Genomic DNA, 20,944 nt, shown 5'->3' with positions numbered 1-20,944 from the left:
ATCTGTGGTCTTCTTATCCTGGGATATCCCTCTGCCATGCTGGTCCCCTTCTCCTATTGGTATGTTCCTTCAAGGGTCTTCATGTTGGAATGGATCCAGTCTCTTTTTTTTCCTTTTTTTAATAGCTTTTTTTTTTGCAAGGCAAATGAGGTTAAGTAGCTTGCCCAAGGCCACACAGCTAGGTAATTATTAAGTGTCTGAGGTCGGATTTGAACTCAGGTACTCCTGACTCCAAGGAGGGTACTTTATACACTGGACCACCTAGTCGCCCCCAGTCCAACTTTCTCCCTGGAATCTGCCACCATCCATCCAACTGGGGCACACCCCTCCCCTTTCAGGGATGTCTTCCTCTATTAATAATGTAAACTCTAGGGACGGCTAGGTGGCACAGTGGATAAAGCACTGGCCCTGGAGTCAGGAGTACCTGGGTTCAAATCCGGTCTCAGACACTTAATAATTACCTAGCTGTGTGGCCTTGGGCAAGCCACTTAACCCCATTTGCCTTGCAAAAATCTAAAAAACAAAAAAACAAACAAAAAAAAGAATGTAAACTCTTGGGGTGGCTAGGTGGTGCTGAGGATAGAGCACCTGCCTTGGAGTCAGGAGTACCTGGGTTCAAATCCAGCCTCAGACACTTAATAATTATCTGTGTGGCCTTGGGCAAGCCACTTCACCCCATTGCCTTGAAAAATCTAAAAAAAAGAAAAAGAAAAAAAAAGAATGTAAACTCCTTGAGGGCAGGAATGTCTTTTTGTTTGTTATTTCTATCCCCAGGACTTAGCACAGAGCCTGGTCTAATAAATCCTTGTTACCTGCCTGCTTGCCATCATCTCAGATACCACAAGGAAAAGTAATCCCCTGAAGACAAAACCGGAAGGCAGCTAGACAGGAAACAAATATGTCTTCAGTGAAACCCCCTGGCACTGAACCTTCTGTTACATTTCCATGGCAATGACAGAGGAGAAAGAAGAGGCATAAATTCTCCTTCTACTCGGTCAATTTTTGGTGATGGAATAGGAGTGTAGAGCAGGGAAAGAATGAATAAAGGAATGAATCAAGGGTGTCCTTTTCTAACTAATGGCTCCTAAGAGTAAATTTACCAAACTTGTTACTATCATAAATTTTTTACCCCTTAAATTTCCAGGCATAGAAGTAAAATTTGCTTGCAATTGCAGTTATTTATGCATAACAATTAGATTTTTAAGATCTAGCTCATCATTTATTTCAAGTAATACCCAATATAGCAAAATTTCTTTATAACAAAAGAATTAGGGGAAAGTGTTTCCAAAGACTGTTGAAAGATTACAAGAGGGGTCTTTTTCAAAATTCATTCACTTTAGGATTATATATATATATATATACATATATATATGTATATATATATATATATATACATGATGGAATTTTGCCTTTAGAAAATTTAAATCAGCAGGATTTGCTGAACTATTAAAAACTGAATTATTTAGAAAATGACTGAATTATTAAAGATTGAATTATTTAGAAAATGTTCTTTGATGAAAGAAACCTAGGAAAAGCAAGTTCTAAAGGTGTTGGCATTTTAGTCCCCAAAATACTGCTGAATTTCATCAAGATGTTTAGGCATTAGTCTATACACATCTTTTCTCAGGATGACATGCAATGGATTTTCTTGTGTCATCCTCCTTTGGCCTTATTCTATAATCTCCCTTGAATGTTCACTTTGTCTTTACCTTATTAAACTATGCAGTTATGCTATTAAACTCTTGTATCATCAACTTAATGTCTATGACAGGGGCTACTTGCATGTAAGTCCACAGAATCCTAGTTAGAACTGGAATAGTAACTTTTTATGTTCTATATAACACCGTGTTGTATTTTACAAATATTATCTCATTTGATCTTCACAACAATCCTTGGAGGTATTGTTATGATTCCTATTTTATATTTGAGGAAACTAAGGTGACATGACTTACCTAGGGTCAAACATTTAAAAAGCATTTGATGCTGGATTTGAAGTTCAGATTAACATCACCTACATGTACTTTCAATTCATAGTCTTGAAAAACATTAAGAGCCCATTCAGCTCTAAGTCTCTATGAAAAGAATGGCTATCCTGGAAAAAAAGTCTTAGTGTCATTTTTTTTAACATATCCAAGAGCAAATCATAAGGAAGGGATGTCAGAAAAACGTTGCAAGAAGGTTTCACCATTTTAGAAAAAAACAAACAAAAAACCATACTTAATGGTGACCTTTGAGTTTTTGTTTTGAATTTAGCATGGATACAGGTATCTGGGAGCAAAAAAAAAGTTGTGGTGTAAGAGTTCTAAAATCATGACTTTTTAAAGGAATGAAATACTAACAAGAATTTTAAAAATACCACTTAATAACTTTGCACTCCAAATAAATTAATTTCACTCTTGCTCTCTCATCTCCTGACATATAACTCAGTTCTATTCATGGCAACAGTTAGCCATATAGTCCTCCAATGGAGTAATTTTGCCAACCTAGTTAACTACTAGTTAAATAAATGCCTTTTACTTGATTCAGTGGTAAGTTCACTGAAAATGCTGGGATGACCAAAAGGTTTTGGTTCTTCCACTTCATTTCCATCTTTTCTTGATTATATTAAGGGCAAGACAATCTGGTAGTATGAAATATCCTCTATAAAAATAGACAATGGAAATAAAATCTCTGACATGATGATGGGATGTCAGAAAATTGTTGCTGGAAAGTTCCTCCATTTTAGAAAAAAGTAATCAAACAAAAAAGCATCCCTAAAACACTGTGTAAATTTCATTAGGAAGGTAAAACAAACACCAGAACACCATATTGTCAGACTCTAGAAATTCCAGGAGTGTCCTGGTAAATGGTTAAGAACTGGCTTTCTCTCCTATGACAGTTTAATATTTTCTCCATCACTTTCTTAAGTCTAGACAATCAACAGAACAAAAAAATCAAATCCTTATTTGTAAAAGTTTGCTGATTTCTGAGCTATAACCCCTCAGACTGAAAATTTAACATTTGACTCCCTAAGTCACTTCGAGCTGATTGTAACACACATTTAATTTGAGTACAGAATTTGAACTGGGGGCTGGGCATTTAAAATTGTACCTTTTAACCTTAGAAAATTTAAATCAGCAGGGTTGGCTGCTCAACTCTGTATTGGCTAGGGAAATGATCCCATTTCCATTTTGAACTTGCCTCATTTTTTAATAAATTGTGACTGTATCCTGTACTTGAATACAATGAATGATATGATAGCTAGGAAATGGAATTTAATTGGTTAGGGAACTCCCAAGGAGGACCTTCCCTCCACCAGGGCAGGTCCACACATTCTCTAATTTAAATTTAGAGCAGCTTTGAACAATAAAGTCAAATTCAAATAGAAACCCACCCCTAGAGGCTGCACATTGACTTAGAAAACCACACAATCACACCAAGTTGTATTTTAATTTATTTTTTGTTAAACACTTTCCAATTACATTTTAACATGGGTTTTGGTGGCACAACTACTTGTGGTCGAGTTTGACACCATCAAGAGGTGAAATGATGTCCCCAGGAAACAGTCACACTTCAGATGTGGGACTTGGACCCAGGGCTCCTCAGTTCTGATACCATCCCTAAATATCATGACACAGGGATAAGGACATAGGCTGGGAACATTTTCTATTCAGGGTAGCCTAAGTTGGAATACAATTTTCTCCTTGCTTTAGATAAAGAGATACAAAGAGGCGGGGACAGGAGAGACAGAGTGGAGGTGGGGGGAGGAGGGAGAGAGAGAGAGAGAGAGAGAGAGAGAGAGAGAGAGAGAGAGAGAGAGAGAGAGAGAGAGAGAGAGAGAACAAGAGCGAGTGCACAGGGAAAGGTGAGGGAAGGGAGAAGGGAGGAAAGAAGAGATAGAGACAGAGAAAGGGAAGACAAGAGAATAACTGAATGGAGGAGGGAGTGAACTGAAGAGAGATAGGGAGAGGCAGAGAGAAGAGACAGGAGAAATAGAGGGAGAGATAGAGAAACACTCAAAGACAGAAAGAAACAAATGAAGGTGAGGAGACAGAGAAAAGAAACAAAAAGGGGGAGTGTAGGGGGAGAGAAGAGGGGGGAAACACAAATTCTCAAACTTGGTGTAAATATCTTTGGATTTTTTTTTTGTTTTATTAAAAGGTTTTTTTTTTTTTTTACCAAAGGCACCAATCCAACAGGATTTGCTGTGTCCACCAGAGTCAAGTAACTGATTAGCATATAAACAAACATTTACACATCCTCATTCATTTAAAAAATATAAATATTGACATTGTTCAGGGTGTTTCCCCTTTCTCTTCATATTTTTTTTAAAAGACTTTATGTTACAGATCATTCTTTATTGCATAACTCTACTCTATCACTTTGCCCAGGAGAAGGCAGACCAGTTCACATTCCTGAAGGTAAAACTTACTTATTTAATGTTGATCCAGTCTGGTTAAAAACTAAAAAAAAATCAATCACCCTTTAACCAACCCCCAGTTTCATTACTTTGCTCCCTAACTTGGAAAAACAGAAAGGTTTATATTTTGGGCAGTTGGAAGAAGAAAAAAACAAGCAAACAAACCCAGAACTGTATATTTTTCTGTTACCTTCCCCCCCCTTAAAAATGCCAAACCCCATAATTTTTTTTTAGCAGACTGTAATTTGAAAATCGATCAGTTTAAATAATCTTGAGAATAAAGATCAGTTTTCACTGGATCTGTAAGGCAAAGCTAAAGTGAAGAGGTGAGTGTTGGAAGCCCACTTCTGAACACAGAGCCCCCGTTGGAGGTTGCCTCAGTTTCAGGAAGCACAAGGGCAGGTGGAGGCTTGGTCTTGGAGAAGAAGTCCCCAGGAAGACTCTCCAACAAGCAGCCGAGCTGCTCCTGGCCAAGTTTGATCTTGTCCTCCAGTTTCCGCTGCTCAATGAGGAGCGTTGACTTCATCTTCACAAAGTGTTTGTAGTCCTGGAGTTGCTCCATGGTGAGGTAATTGACCAAGATGTCCAAAACCACACGCTCTCTCCGGTCCAGGTTCTCCTTGAGCTCCCGAGCATCTTGGTGTTGGCCAGCCAACATCTTTTTCTTCTCATTTAGAGAGCTCTGCCACATCAAAGGAAGCAGGTTAATTAACAAGGCAAGAATAGTAAGGAAGGAACAACTTTAAATGCCCTATGAAGACACTGAAGAAGAGCAGGCACACCAGTCACCTTCCATATAAGAAACAATGCCAATAAGGTGCAGAAACTCATCCTACAAAAGCCTAACTGGCGTCATCACTAGGGTAACATTAAAGTATATATAAAATATAACATAAAATATATATAAAGTATAACATTATTGTTATACTTGTCCAGCTAGGTGGCACATGGAATAAAGTACCAGGCCTAATGGCAAGAAGAGTACAGTTTAAACCTAGGTGACCTCTGTTTGCCTTGTTTCCTCAACTGTCAAATGGAGAAAATAAATAGCATTCACTTCCCAGGTTGTTATCAAATGACATAATATTTAATGTAAGCTATCATCATCCTCAATTACTAATATTCTTATTAATTTTCTAACATTCCTAAAATTTCTATGCATTTGTACCTATAAATAATTCATACTATTTTATAAATTATTATGAATTATATAAGAAATCACAAATAAATATAATCATACTAACATATCACAATAAATTATATAATACATGATCATTATATATCATAGTATTATGAAATAAAAATAATCATAAATCATAATTATGAAAATGATAAACTTTGCTCATGAAGAAGCCTCCACTGAGGTATTCACCAGTTTCAGTCTGATGGGGCTATTTGAAGGCAGTTGAAGCTATGACATCCCCACAACACTTTTTCCTGGGGAGTGGAGAAGAATTAATAATAGTGAGAACATGACTGAATTATCCAGAATTCCCTTCTCCCCGCATCTTTAATCCTTGCCTGAAGGAGAATATACTCATTAACAGTGACAGTTTTAGTTTCTCAATATTTTCTCTTTTTTTCTGGACTTGATGACTTTGTAATACCGTAACAGAACAGAATTAGAACCCAGAAAGTTTAATTGGCTTTTATGATTACTATTGTTGTTTTGACTTTCATTTGTTTCTGGATGGGGCCTGTGACTTAACTGATGTAGAGACACAGAGATAAAGCTCCCTCAATGGAAGCCAGTCTGCAGCCATTCTCCCAAAACTGCCCAGTCTGGGACACTGAGTAGTCATTATATAACTTACTAAATCATGCTACCTTCTTATCAAATTCTTTGGTTTACTGACTAAATTTAGAATAATTTTTTAACAGATGATTTGTAACATTAGTCAGACCTAAAATTGAAAGTTTCATTTTGTCCACCTATTCCCCTTCCCACCAAAAAGATATTATCTATATACTTTCAGTTAATTTGCATAGTACAGAATAGTGGTTCTCAAAATATTTTTTATCTCAGCATTCTATTCCTAAATAACTTATTTATGTGTTATGTACCTTTTTAATGTTAGAAATTAAAAATCTTATTAGTTTGAAAAAAAATGTTGACCTTGTGAACCAACCACTGAAAAGTGCTCAGAGATCCCCATACTCTAACTTGAGGACTTCTTGAAGAGAAGACAAAATAATTCAAACTCTGGGATGATGTTAACTTATCAAGATGAGATACATGAATCTATTAGATTTATTATTGGCCATAATAAAGGATGAATGTAAAGGATTCAAAGAACCCTGGGAAAATCTATATGAACTGATAAGGAGTGGACACAGCCAGCAAACCAAAACCACTCTGGTCCTCTTAAATTGTCTTAAAAGGACAAAAGCATTACCCCTTTATTTTTACTGGTCTTTGACCATTATGTGGTAATTTTCTGTTTGTTTTTGGAAGAAATCTGAAGAGTCCATAAATTTCTGACCTACTCTGTCATCTTCTGAGAATGTCTCTCCCCACCTACCCCAAGCACAATGACTGCAATGTAAAGGAAGGGAAAGGGGAATGGAATAAGCATTTATATAGTGTCTATTATATTCAAGGAGCAACTATTATTTCATTTGATCTCCACAACTATTCTGAGAGGTTGGTGCTATTATTATCCTTTTTTACAGTTGAGGAAACTGAGGCAAATGGAGATGACTTTTCCAGAGATCCAAATTTAGTATCTGAAGCTAAATTTGAACTTAGGTCTTCCTGATTCCAGGTCCAATGCTACATTCATTATCTTACCAGCTTCCCTTCAACAACCAGAAAAAAAAATGAAACAGCATCGTGCCATTATAGATCCAAAGAAGAAACGAGAAAATGTACCTTCCTCCCTTTGTTGGAAAAGGTGTTTACCACAGCATATACTTCATAAATACTCTAAGTTGGGGACTATGGGAATGGAACTGGCTATACTGTCAGACTCAGTTGAAGTCTAGATTAGTTTTGTTGACCTGCTTTATTTCATTTTCCTTTGATGTTACAAGGGATGGTTCACTTGGGAGTTGAGTGAGGAGGGTACAATTAGAAAGCAAGATGATGTAACAATAACAGTTGATGCTTTTGTAATGCTTTATTTAATTTTTGCAAACATTATTTCATTTCATCCTCACAACTACCCTAGGGTTTTGGGATTTTTTTTTGAAGCAATCAAGATGAAGTGACTTTTCCAAGGTCACACAGCTCATAAGTGTTCAAGGTCAAATCTGAACTTGGGTTTTCCTGACTCTAGGCTTCGCTATCTTTCTACTGCACCACCTGGCTACTCTAGTAGGAGTCATTATTAGCCCCATTTTATACATGAGGAAATTCAAATAAAAGATTAAATGATATGCCCACACAATTACTAAACTTTTGAGGGAAGATTCAAATCCAGGTCTTATTGACTCTAAGTCCAAAACTCAATCTTCTATATGACCAAACTGCCTAAAAAGAAAAGATATTGATGAAAATTTTCATTTCTTTGAATCAAATATCAGACAATCCTATTCCAAAATCAACACAGGCTAATTTTTCCTGAATTTAGCATTTGTTTTAGGGATATTGGGGGGATGGCAGAAAAATCCTTCAGTCCTTGCAAGGGAGGAAGGGCCTGGCATTTTTGAATGCCCATGGTTCTATTCCTGGAAAAGTCCTATTATATCTATGATAAACATCAACCTTTCTCTTTTTTGTCTTGCTCCTGGGAGCTTAGAAAGCTAATTGTGTGAAAGGGATCAAATAAAATTTTGAAAAGTAATTAGAGCACTCACTGAAAAATAGCTAGCATTTCTGTGTTTGTGTTTGTGTGTGTGTGTGTGTGTGTGTGTGCGTGTGTGCGTGTGTGTATGTGTGTGTGTGTGTGTGAGAGAGAGAGAGAGAGAGAGGGAGAGAGAGAGAGAGAGAGAGAGAGAGAGAGGGAGGGAGGGAGAGAGAGAGAGAGAGAGAGAGAGAGAGAGAGAGAGAGAGAGAGAGAGAGAGAGGAAAAGGACATTATATAAAACTATGTTGAGGGAAAAAAGTTCAATAGGGTATATTTATATCCCAGTTGATTTTTATTTAAAAAAACTTTAATAAGATTTGGCCCAATGTGTGATATAACAAGGGATGGTTTTAATTTATAATTTAAAGTTTAATCAGAGGAGTTATAAAAAGATTTTTGATTTTTAGGAGAAAAATTATTTGCAAAATTTAAAATAGAAACCAATCCATCCAAAGGTTACAAAGATCCATTGAAGCACATACACACACATTCACATGGGAGAGTTCCCTGAAGATTAATTAATGCCTCCTTTCCCCAAATCCCCCAGTCAATTTCCCTAAAGACCTAAGCTGTTACTTAGAGAAAAAATAAAAACAGAAATATTTTAGAACAAATCAAGAAAACTGCATCATCAACTTAGAGACTATGAATTTGAAAGGCAAAATGCTCCAAAACAGCCTTTATACTTAAATTTAACCCACCATCTATTTCATTTCCTTCTTTAAAAATGTGATAACCATTGTGTAGCCAAGATCAAGATGACTTCTTTGCATCACTCCCACAATTGGATTGGGGAGAAGGAAGGAGAAAGATTAGGAAGGAAGGAGAAAAACACTCTTCTGCAATGTCCCTTAGGAGGTGAATGTTCAGAACATCCCCATCTCCCCTGTGTATATGGAATAGTGAAATCAAACTAGGTTAGCAATCTGGTGCTTGCATTTAAGCCTCTTTGTTTGTTTTTTTGTTCTTTTTTAAGTGAAATTTTTCCTTTGGGAAGAAGTGAGAAAGGATTTTGAAAAGACTACATGGAAACCATTCTATAGTCCCATTCATCTGCCATATTGACTCCCTTTATGACTAGTTGAAGGAAAGATGGAAATATTTGAGGAAGGAAAGATACTTAACCTAGTCTTAGCTGTCTGGCATCTGATAGTCATACTAAATAACCTACTCGTCTTTAAAGTTTCCAAAGAGGTGTGCCCTGGTGGGCTCTGATACCAGGGAGGTAGAGCCTGGTGGCATGATTGGGCTCAGGATTCCTGAGCAGAAATAAGATAAAAGCAAATAGATGACCTCACTAAGTCTAGCACCAGAATGGAAGAGAGAATTAGCCAAGGGTAGACACGGAGCAGGTTGAAGTTCTGGAGTTCATCTGTAGCAGGATCAGGTCTCTGAGTGGATGCTGCATTTCTAGACTGCGTGAGCTAGAAGACCCTAGTCTCCAAATAAAAAGGATCATGCTTGGTGGCCTTGGATAATTTCTTCTACTCCTGTCTAATTTGGCCCTAAACTAGTAAATTTTACAAAAATTTAAACTAAAATTTAATAATAAAAAGAAAATATATAATTACATATTTAATTATATTATAAAATATAAAATAACACTATAATATTTAATATAATATTTAATAAGAAATTATATAAATAAAAATAAAAATAAAAATAAATAATAAAAACCCCTCCACTACAAGAAGACTCTTGTCTAAGACATAAAGAAAATTTAGGGAAGTACCACTTATAATCTCTGTGCCAGACTTTAATTTTTTAATTTATTTTAATTTTTTTTATTTTGCAAGGCAAATGGGGTTAAGTGGCTTGCCCAAGACCACACAACTAGGTAATTATTAAGTGTCTGAGGCTGGATTTGAACTCAGGTACTCCTGACTTCAGGGCCAGTGCTCTATCCACTGCTCCACCTAGCCACCCCAGACTTTAATTTTTTAAAAGTAAACTTTTTTAGCTTTAATTTATGGAATAAAAAAATTTCTATAACATAGTATAATAAAAAAGATGATTGTACAATAAATTGCAAATCTACTATGCACAGCTTGCTACTCCTTTTAAATATATAAGAAAACTACCAAGTAGATTTCCTTTTTTTCTTTGACCAAAACCTTGAATTCTAGTCCAAGTGCCAATATTAGCTTGCTGTGTAATTTTGGGTAATTCATGTCTCCTCTACAGATCTCAGTTTCCTCATGTGAACAATGGACAAATGATCTACAAAGTCCTTTTGAACTTTTAATATGATTTTAATATGATTCTATGATTCTTTGAGAGAGAGTGTAGTTCTCCTGTGTGTGCTGCAGTGGTTGGGAAGACTGAATTAATAACACTCATGGCTTCAATAGTGCACAATGGCAGAATCTGAGAAAGCTGCTAGGAGACCCCCCCACCCCAGCCCCAAAGCAGTAAAAGGCCTCCCAATATATCAAATTAGTCCTTTTCTTGAGTACATTATACCTGCCTCAGCTCTCCTGCCATGAATACAATGAGGTCATAAAATGAGATTCTCAGTTGCCATAACCTCTTACTTTCCTTGATGCCATGGTACATTTCCACTCCTTGAGATATAGCCAACCCATGTTCCCAATTGCAAGTCATATACCCTGACAGTTTTCATCTTTTAAGTTTTTTTTTCTTTAATGATCAGTATCTCAACTAATCCACTTTAGGGAGAACCAGGGGTGGGATATTGAAGAGAGGCACTTAGACCCTCAGGTTTCTTTTCCAATTACTTTCTGGATCAGCAGTTCTATAGGTATGACTTGCACATTTGGATCTTTCTCTTTTATATGCACCGACCCAGTCCCCTCAATATATGTGATAGTTAGGAAGTAGATCTTAAGAGAATTCAATCTGTGAGCTCAACAGGAAGGGCTATCTTTTGCCTTTCTTTGTATCCCCAGCCTGGCTTAATAAATGTATATTGATCTGAATTTTGTATAGATGATAGGTACACAGCAGGTGCTCCATAAATGCTCAACTGATGACTTAGATTACCTACCCGCTCTTCACTATCAGCATCTTCACCCAGGCCACTGAGGACATTTTCTACTCGGGCCAATCGTCCTGAGAGGGAAAGTAAGAGGTTCACAACCTTGTCCAGGTCACCTATGAACATCTTGTATTTGTCAAATTCATTGGGCTTGCAGAATTTGCTGATCAAAGCTTCCACATCTTCCCCAAGGGCATTGTTGAGCTTGATGTCCATCAGTAAGCTTTCCTTTGCTTCTCTCAGGGACTCCAGTTTAAGTCTCAGGCTTCCGATGAGTTTTGCCTGTAACAGTAACGGAGAAACACAATGGAACATTAAAATCCAGAACAAAATGGAGGCTGGTGCCAGGCTTAGTTGCCATCCCTTTGCCAACCCAAATTTCACAAGAATCAATTCAAAAGAGAGGCTGCCTGGAGGGATTTGCATGAACTGATGCTAAGCAAGATGAGCAGAGCCAGAAGAACACTATACACCCTAATAGCAATATGGGGGTCGATGATCAACCTTGATGGACTTACTTATTCCTTCTGTGCAACAATCAGGCACAATTTTGAGCTATTTGCAATGGAGAATACCATCTGTATCCAAAGAATTGTAGAATTTGAATAAAGACCAAAGGATATGACCTTTAATTAAAACTCCATTTTCTTATTATGTAATTCTACTATCTCTTTCTTATATTTTATTTTATTTTTTCTTAAGGATATAATTTCTCTCAATGCATTCAGTTTAGATCAATGTATATCATGGAAACAATGTAAAGAGTAACAGACTGCCTTCTGTTGGGGGGGGTGGGGGAAAGAAGTGGGATTGGAGGAAAATTGTAAAATTTAAAAATAAATAATTTTTTTTTAAAAAAAGAGAGGCTGTGTAGAATGAATGGGAATCACACTGCTGAATTTGGATTCAAATCTCAGCTCTTCTCTGTGACCTTGGGCAACAATAGTTAAAGCTTGAATGGTATTTAGAGGTTTATAAAGTGGTATCTCCATTTATCTCACAACTCTGTGTATTAAAACCATTTTACAGATAATGAAAATGACTTGCTCAAGGTCATATAGCTAGTAACTATCTGAGGTTGTATTTGAACTCAAGTTTTCTGACTTCATATTTAGTGCTCTCTCTACAGTGCTATCTTGCTGCCTTTTAGCCTCCCTGCTCTTACTACCTTCATCAGGTAGTATGGGTTTTGTGTGGAACACATGATTTAGAGGACTCAAAGACTTAAAGAGTTTATCATTAGGGGTGGCTAGGTGGCGCAGTGGATAGAGCACCAGCCCTGGAGTCAGGAGGACCTGAGTTCCAATTCGGCCTCAGACACTTAATAATTACCTAGCTGTGTGGCATTGAGCAAACCACTTAACCCCATTTGCCTTGCAAAAAACAACAACAACAAAAAGTTTATCATTTAGGTGGAGAGGCACATAAAAACCACTACAGAACAAAATAAGGAAGGAGATGGGATGGTTCTAGTAGGAGAAGAGGTGGGATATAGGGATGGATGACCTCTACAGCCATTTCTCTTTTAAAAAAAAAAATATTTTTTCTAATTATGTTTAAAGACAATTTTCAACATTCATTTTCTGATAAAGTTACTTTTGGGCCTATTATTTGTGGCCCAGTGAATAACAGGAAGATTGAGGAAAGCAATTGTCTCACTTCTTTTCTACTTCCATTTGGTACTCCTTCGATTCCAAATGCAGTAGAATAAACAGTTACTAGTGGCCACCATTAAAGAAAAGATGGAAGGGGGAGCAGCCAGGAAGTGTAGGCAGTGCCTATTGGAGATTAGAGGCTTTGGAGGGAGGGTGGCCAGACCGCAGCTATGGAAGAGCAGAGATCAGCTCATTCCAGGCTTGGCAGGAAGGCAAAGTGTATCATCTGCTGGCTCAAGAGCTGGAGAGCAGTTTTCGAGGTCATTTGGTCATCAACCCACTTCTTTCCTGCCTGTTTTTGCTTTGTTTAGTCTCTACCTTCTCTGCATTTGTACATTTACCAGTAGGGTCACCCGATGCAATATTTTTCATGTACTGCCTTATTTTCTCCTCTAGCTATTTTCTGTTCTCAAAATGTATTCTTCAAGGCACGTAGTCATTGAATAGATTTGGAGTTAATATTCTAAATTCCAATATTAATATTTTTTAAGGATTTTTGCAAGGCAAATGGGGTTAAGTGGCTTGCTCAAGGCCACACAGCTAGGTCATTATTAAGTGTCTGAGACCGGATTTGAACCCAGGTACTCCTGACTCCAGGGCCGGTGCTTTATCCACTGCGCCACCTAGCCACCCTGTGGAGTTAATATTCTTGAAGGAGATAAATATTAAAAATGTCTCTTTTTATTAAAAGTACACCGTGGAGGGGCAGTTAAGTGGTACAGTGGATACTACTGGCCCTGGAGTCAGGAGGACCTGAGTTCAAATTTGACCTCAGACTGAAGCTTGCTAGTTGGGTGACCTTGGGCAAGTCATATTGCTTTCCCCCCAAAAAAAGTGCATTGGGAATATATAAATGGTTGAATTCTTTCTCACTACCTCTCTACCTACCTGGGTTGGCATGCAATGTCAAGACATCCAGTAGCAGGTCCCTTGTTATGTTAGATAGAGGATTGATGGAAGAGCATGAACTATGAATTCACAGAACAAGAAGCCCTAAGTAGACCACAGTCCTTGAAGAGGTCACTCACATTGCAGAGATCACAGAACCAAAGTACTGAAATAGCTACTTAGCTATTCTAGGGGAATAATGATATGAGGGAAAATGTATTTGAAGAAACAGTCAGCCACTGTTTAAAGGCAGTCCTCTGTCCCTACATTTTGTTTAATCTCTTTTAATGAAACTGTATTCTCAGAGGATCTCCTTTACCTTTTCTATCAAATCTCTCCATTTCTATAAGTAAACTTTTCTCTGATTTTAGAGTTTTACTTAAGATATTGGTTTATTTTATTTTTTGTCTCCTCAAGTAAACCCCAAATGGGGGTCACAGAGAGTCATAATGAACTGTTCCTCTCTTCCTTGCCACTCATTATCCACCTCTGGAAATTCTCTTCCTTCAAGGACCAATTCAGTTGCCAATTATACAAGTAGCTATGCTCCCTCCTACAGGTAAACATGATTTCTTCCATATCATTTTTTTTTATTTTTGTAAGGCAATGGTGTTAAGTGACTTGCCCAAGGTCACACATCTAGGTAATTATTAAGTGTCTGAGGCTGGATTTGACCTCAGGGGCTTCTGACTCTAGGGCTGGTGCTCTTTCCACTGTACCACCTAGCTGACCCTCTTCTTAATTTTTTTTTAGTTTTTTTGCAAGGCTAATGGTGTTAAGTGACTTGCCCAAGGCCACACAGCTAGGTAATTATTAAGTGTCTGAGGTCAGATTTGAACTCAGGTACTCCTGACTCCAGGGCTGGTGCTGTATCCACTGTGCCACCTAGCCACCCCAGCTTCTTAAATTTTTAATAACACTTTGGATCTCTCCTTTGTACTGAGCACTCTAGGTCTTAGAGCATAGTTTTTGCAAGCATTCCCCCCCTTAAATAAGGTTGTTAGTGTTTTGAGAGGAGTGTTTGTGTCTTATTTCATTTTTTTGTATCCTAGGACAGTTCCTTGCTGAGGGGAAAGTAATACATGTCTGTTGCAACTTAACTGAAAGGTATGTTTTCCAAGTAAACATCAAATTAGCAAAGGGGGAAAGGGCAACAGGTAAAAAGCTAGCCTGACATTTAAGGCAGGCAAATCAAACTTGCAAAGATGAACTGAAGGTTCAATTTATAAGAGACTACTGTCCAGAGTGGTGGTGAATATCCATAAGAAATGCCAAGGGGTATGTGTCAGGGGGGTGGGGGAAGGGGAGAATCTGGGAAATTGGTTCAACTGGCCTCACATAAAATTATTTTTATTTTTTATTTATTTTATTTTTAATTTATAGAATAAAATAAGCATTTCCATAACAGAGTATGACCAAAAAAGTGATTGTACACAAATCTACGTGTAAACTTGCCATTCCTTTTAAATATACAACAAAGATATTTTCTTTTGTCTTCTCCCCTCTGCCCTGGAAATGGCCACCCTGAGATACAAATAGACACTCTCCCTCTATTTTAATACATAATTCTATTTATCAATTTTTAGAATTATTTTTAAAAAGACTAAATGAAGTTAACACATGCTTGGAAAAGTCATGTTTCCAGTAAACGAATATGGAAGCCACATTTTGACAAAAACATCCAAAGAGACCTTTAGAGGAGGCTGCTCAGCAAGTGGTCCTGCCAAAGAATATGCCAAGAAGTGGGTGTACTGTGATGTAGGTGTTAGAAAAAGGGTAAAATTAACACTCTCGAGGAGGAGACTGTGTCACCCTAATCACAGAATTAGCTACGGACCTGCCAGCACCCACTGCTGAAAGAGGGAAAAGGCAGAGCAGGTTTTACATGAGTGTCCAGATTCAAGACACTTCTGCCCATAGAGATAACTCTAATTTTCTAAGAGAAGAGTAGATAAGTTGGAGAGGTCTAGAACTATGAGATGGGAGGTGGGATGAGGGATGTGCTGAAAGCAAATAGAACCATATTAGAACAAAGTTCTTGGTTTCTGTGTCACTGAAAAAAAATCGTACCCAAGAGGAAACTGAAACCTGACAACAAATTCCCTTTGAGTGTTGGTGTCTGAGCCAAGCAAGGATAGAAGGCAGCCTCTGGGGGGGCAGGGGCTTCCCAGAAAGCATTTCACTATGAAATCTCCCAATAGAAGGCTTCTGTTTTCCAGCTGATGGTTAGGAGTGTGGGTGAGCAACTCTGATATTGAGAATGATGACAAAAATGTTTGAGATTGAACATTTACACATAACCTTAATGAATGGATATTTCCCTATGAAGACAAATTCCATTCTTAACATTTTTGTTTGTTATTGCTTTGAACCTTTATGATGGTCTAGATGGGGAAATTTTTTAGGCTTAGACAGTTGGGTATTGCTGTAACGAAGTGCCAACTTGCAGAATCAGCTTCTAATTATGGTGGGGGGAGGGTGACTTAAAGATACAAAAATCAAACCAAGATTTTTGTCTTATACAGGGTAAAAGTTATATTTATCTGTAGCTCTAAACTCTGTAAAGTATTATACGTATTTGTAGGGACTTCAGTCATAATTATCCCCATTTAACAGATAAGGAAACTGAGAATCTGAGTTAAAGTGACTTGCCCAAGGTCATACAGCTAGTGGGACCATGGTCGTCCAGTCTCCAAACTAAGTATCATTCCTTAAAATGTACATTTTCTAGCAAAAAAAAATTGTTGAATTTGTTCAATTAAGAAAATCTTTGGGATTTTTTTTGGAATTGTATATCTTCTTATATACCTGTATTTAATTTGCTGTAAGAGAGCCTTTTTTCTTTCTTAGAAAGAGATATGTAGTTGTATCATTTTAGTCATGTCTGACTCTCTGTGACCTCATCTGGGGTTTTCTTGGCAAAGACACTGGAGTGATTTGCCATTTCCTTCTCTCTAGCTTACTTTATAGATGAGAAAATGGAGGCAAACAATGCTAAGTCACTTGCCCAGAGTCACAAATCTAGTAATATCTAAGGCTGAATTTGAACTTAAATTTTCCTGACTCTTAGAACTGGCACTCTATCTGCCACATCACTTAGTTGCCCATGTGATACTAACTATCCCTTAAGAATCTAAAACTTTAAATCCTGATTCTCCAACTGTTTTTAAAATATATATTAATATTTAATATATTAATATATAATATTAATATATTTAATATATATAATATATCCTAGTTGCCCATGGAAAGGGACCTCTTTAAATGACCAACATGGTTACCCAAGAAGTCTCATCATATAGTATAGGTACCCTTATGTAGTGAAGTCAATAGACCTCTTCTCAGAATGTCTTAAAATATATAAAATAAAACACATTTGATTCTGAAGGATTCTGGCAGTGTTAACAGGATCCCAGTTCTATTTTGTTGGTTTTTGGAACTGAGGCCATGATTAAGAGGGACAGCTAGGGACATTCTTATTATGCTTTTATAGATGAGTTATTAAAAGCATTTTTTTAAAGCTCCACAGACCCTAGGCTAAGAACTCTTGTTCTACAGGCAGAGAATACAAATTTAAATCCCTCCTTTGTTTTCTCATTTTTACAATGGGTAGGAGGTTCCTTCCCTTTGCCAAGATTGAATTTGGGTATCTGGTGTCAGGTTGGTTGCTCCAAAAGCACCATCCCAGGTTTGGGGATGCTTGTTGTCAGACAAGAAAAAGACTGTCTCTTAAAATGTGGAGAAGTGAGAACCTGAACTGGTAAAGAAAGTAAACAAAACCCAGAGGTCTTTTGAAGTCCTAGAGTAATATCTTACTGGTAAGAAGTACTGGTCGATGTCCCTGTCTCAAGTCTTTCCATTCCAGTTTACTCTCTACTCAGCTGTCATGGAGATCTTTTGGTCTGATCATGTCCCTTCTCCCCTGTCTCCAATCTTGCCATTTAATAAATACCAGTGGATCCCTTTTAGCTCCAAGATTACAAATAAAATCTCTGTTGGGTTCAAACTTGGCTTCTTCCTACCTTTCCTATCTTCTTACAACTTACTCCCCACTACATATATTTTTGCAATCCAGGAACACTGAATTATTTGTACTTCATTTCCTGATCCCTAGCATTTTTTTTAGGGTTTTTTTGCAAGGCAAATGGGGTTAAGTGGCTTGCCCAAGGCCACACAGCTAGGTAATTATTAAGTGTCTGAGACCAGATTTGAATCCAGGTTCTCTTGACTCCAGGGCCAGTGCTTTATCCACTGCACCACCTAGCCACCCCCCTAGCATTTTCACTGGTGGTATCCTGGAATACCCTTCCCCTCTCATCTATGCTGCCTAGTTCCCTTCAAGCTTCAGCTAAAATCCCACCTCTGCAAAAACAAAAAGAAAATCTTCCCCAATTCTCATTAGTCTTAGTGCCTTCTCTCTGAGATAATCTACAATTTATCTAGTATTTATTTTGTTTGCAGCACATGGTTGTTTGCATGGTGCCTCCCCCATTAGACTGGGAGGTCCTTGAGAGCAGGAACTAATTTTTTGCTTTTCTTTGTAGCTCTGTTACTTAGCATAATGCCTAAAATGAATGATTGTTCACTGACTAAATGGCCACATTCGTGAGTAGTCCCAGCTCTGAACTTGCCTTCTTTTCATTGACATCAAGTTGGTCATCATCCTCATTTCCCTCTGCAGGCATGGATTTGAGCTTGTTCAGAAGTTCTGCTTTGGGTGCTGAGACATTATAATAGGCAGGGCAGTTGATCAACATTCCCACTCTTTCTTTTTCTGTGCTCCTAAATTACAAAAGACAAATATAAGAACACAGTCACACATAGCTATCAGAGGCAATGTCATTTCCCCCAAGATGGCCAATTCATAATGGTGAATTTTTAATTTAGTTCAAACTCTTTTCCTGGCAAACTAGAATTAAATACTTAATGAAATAATTGTCACACATGAGTATGAGATTTACTAATTGACAAATTCAAAGTAGAAAGTCATCAGAGACAGTAGGGAATCAAAGAAGTTCAAAGATGCTATCTTACAATCCAGGACCCTTATTTTTGAGCTGACACCAATTCAGTCCTATGGCCAGAACTAGAACATGGGCTCATTCTATCTTCGTAATTGCCTTTTCTCTTTGCATATAACATTAGATGAATGGAAGTCTTGACTGTCCAATCACTTATGACTTGACATTGGACAAGTCATTTAGATCCACAAAATCATTCAATTTAGTCTTCATATTTGACAGAGAGAGAAAAGTGGAGCCCAGAGAGATTAAGTCACTTGTCCAAGGACACAGTTGCAAGTTAGACCTAGAATCCAGGTCTCCTGTCTCCAAACCTTGGAGATTGTCTCATTCTTTTTTTTTTTTAGGGTTTTTTTTTTTTTTTGGCAAGGCAATGGGGTTAAGTGGCTTGCCCAAGGCCACACGGCTAGGTAATTATTAAGTGTCTGAGACCAGATTTGAACTCAGGTACTCCTGACTCCAGGGCTGGTGCTCTATCCACTGCACCACCTAGCTGCCCCAGATTGTCTCATTCTAAGGACCCTTGCCAAATGACTCATGTTTGGGCTGCTTCTTAAGATAGAGCTGATCAGCAACACTGAATTGTCCAAACTTTGGGGAGAGTAATCTGGAAGTCTATAATAAGAGATAGGAAGGTATTTATGTTCAATATTTATATTTAGTATTTTAATTATATCTTGTTATTTATTCTATTTATGTTTTCTCCAAAAGGGGAAAAATAATCAAGTTCTTTGCTTTATTTTCTCCTATAAAAAAAAGAATAACTATGACTCCTCTCTCTCACTGAAAAATTAAGAAAATATATGAAATGACTGATACAAAAAATTTTAATCTTTTGGGGAAGCAAGACGGTCAAGAAAGTCAGTGTTTTAGTGTTAAGCTCATGACCTTTCCAAAGTTGTCTATAGGTTGAAATGTGTTGTTATTGAAAGATAATTAAATTTACTTTATTAGCTAAACCAAGTACCCATCAAATATGGTAATGTTTCAACATGTTCAATTCTTGCTGTGAATTTAAAAAATTCCTGCATAGGAGACATAAGACCTATAAATTATTGGCTCAATGAAATGGGGGTGGGGAGGGGAGGCTTCATGATCAGTCTAGAAATTGAGAAATCTGTATTACTGTGTAGTTAAGCCACTACAAACAAGATCCTACTGAGAGAGCAAACAGTTCTACCTTTATCATTTAGGATGTTCAGTTGTTCCTTTGTATCTGACTTTGTGGTTTTCCTGGCAAAAATACTGAAATAGTTTGCCATTTCTGTCCCAATCAGGCAGATATACGGTTAAATTGGGTAAAGTGACTTGTCCAGGGTCACACAGATAGTAAGTGTCTGAAGCCATATTTGAACTCATATCCTCCCCTACTCCTGGCCCATTGCTGTCTGCTATACCACCTAGCTGCCCCTAAGTTAGGTACTTTTGGATAAGTATGATCTCATTAGCCTTTTATATTATTATTTTTTTCAAGGCAATGGGGTTAAGTGGCTTGCCTGAGGCCACACAGCTAGGTAATTATGAAGTGCCTGAGGCCAAATTTGAACTCAGGTCCTCTTGACTCCAGGGCCGATGCTCTAGCCACTGTGCCACCTAGCTGCCCTAGCCTTTTATATTATTGAAGGTCCAGTTTATAATTTGATCTTGAAAGTTCTAATTCCCTTGGGCTATATCAAGTCAAATCAACACCAATACCATAGCACAGCACACAGAAGGTGTCTAATAAATGCTAATTATCAACAAAAAAGTGCACTTTTCCCCCCTAAATTTTTTCCTTCACTTTTCCACCAAGTTATTGGAAAAGTAGAGAAAATAAAGCCATATTTATCTGATCTAGTTAACTTATAAGTGGATTTTTCAGACATTTTAAGTTACTTCACGTGGTACATTCTGATTTTTTTTGATGTTTGTAGAAATTTGTAATTAAAACCTACAAAGGAAAATGCTTCCACCCACCAGTAGATGGCGCATGCCAACCTTCTGCACATTTCATAGTCTCAAGTCTTTGAAATGCAAAAATGCATCAAAATTTCATTAGGATTATTAAAAAATCAAAGTTTGTCCTTAATAACTCACCAAATTATAAGTTTTTCTGGGAAACCATTTTAAAGGGACTTCCTTTAAAATAAAAATATCATTTTGTATAAATTATTCACATTTGATAGTCATCATTGTAGTATAGGTGGGACCATTCA

The 20,944-nt window shown here is 37.4% G+C and overlaps 1 protein-coding gene across 5 annotated transcripts in view; it reads right to left on the bottom strand.

Annotated features, from left to right (window-relative positions):
- Positions 1 to 3,415: 3,415 nt before the first annotated feature.
- SHROOM3 (shroom family member 3) overlaps positions 3,416 to 20,944 on the bottom strand; it is a 247,547-nt gene continuing 230,018 nt past the window's right edge. For all 5 annotated transcript variants that reach the window (XM_074228540.1, XM_074228541.1, XM_074228542.1 and 2 more), the window contains 3 exons: positions 18,360 to 18,510; positions 11,195 to 11,467; positions 3,416 to 5,081 (listed from right to left, as the gene is read on the bottom strand). In XM_074228540.1, the coding sequence (XP_074084641.1) occupies positions 4,713 to 5,081; positions 11,195 to 11,467; positions 18,360 to 18,510 (793 nt within the window). In that variant the 3' untranslated portion in view covers positions 3,416 to 4,712. The remainder of the gene's footprint in view (positions 5,082 to 11,194; positions 11,468 to 18,359; positions 18,511 to 20,944) is intronic.

Source organism: Macrotis lagotis, chromosome 3, assembly GCF_037893015.1.
Source record: "Macrotis lagotis isolate mMagLag1 chromosome 3, bilby.v1.9.chrom.fasta, whole genome shotgun sequence".
Lineage (NCBI taxonomy): Eukaryota > Metazoa > Chordata > Mammalia > Peramelemorphia > Peramelidae > Macrotis > Macrotis lagotis.
Note: the sequence above shows the minus strand (reverse complement) of the source record. Positions and strands in the feature narration are given on the sequence as shown.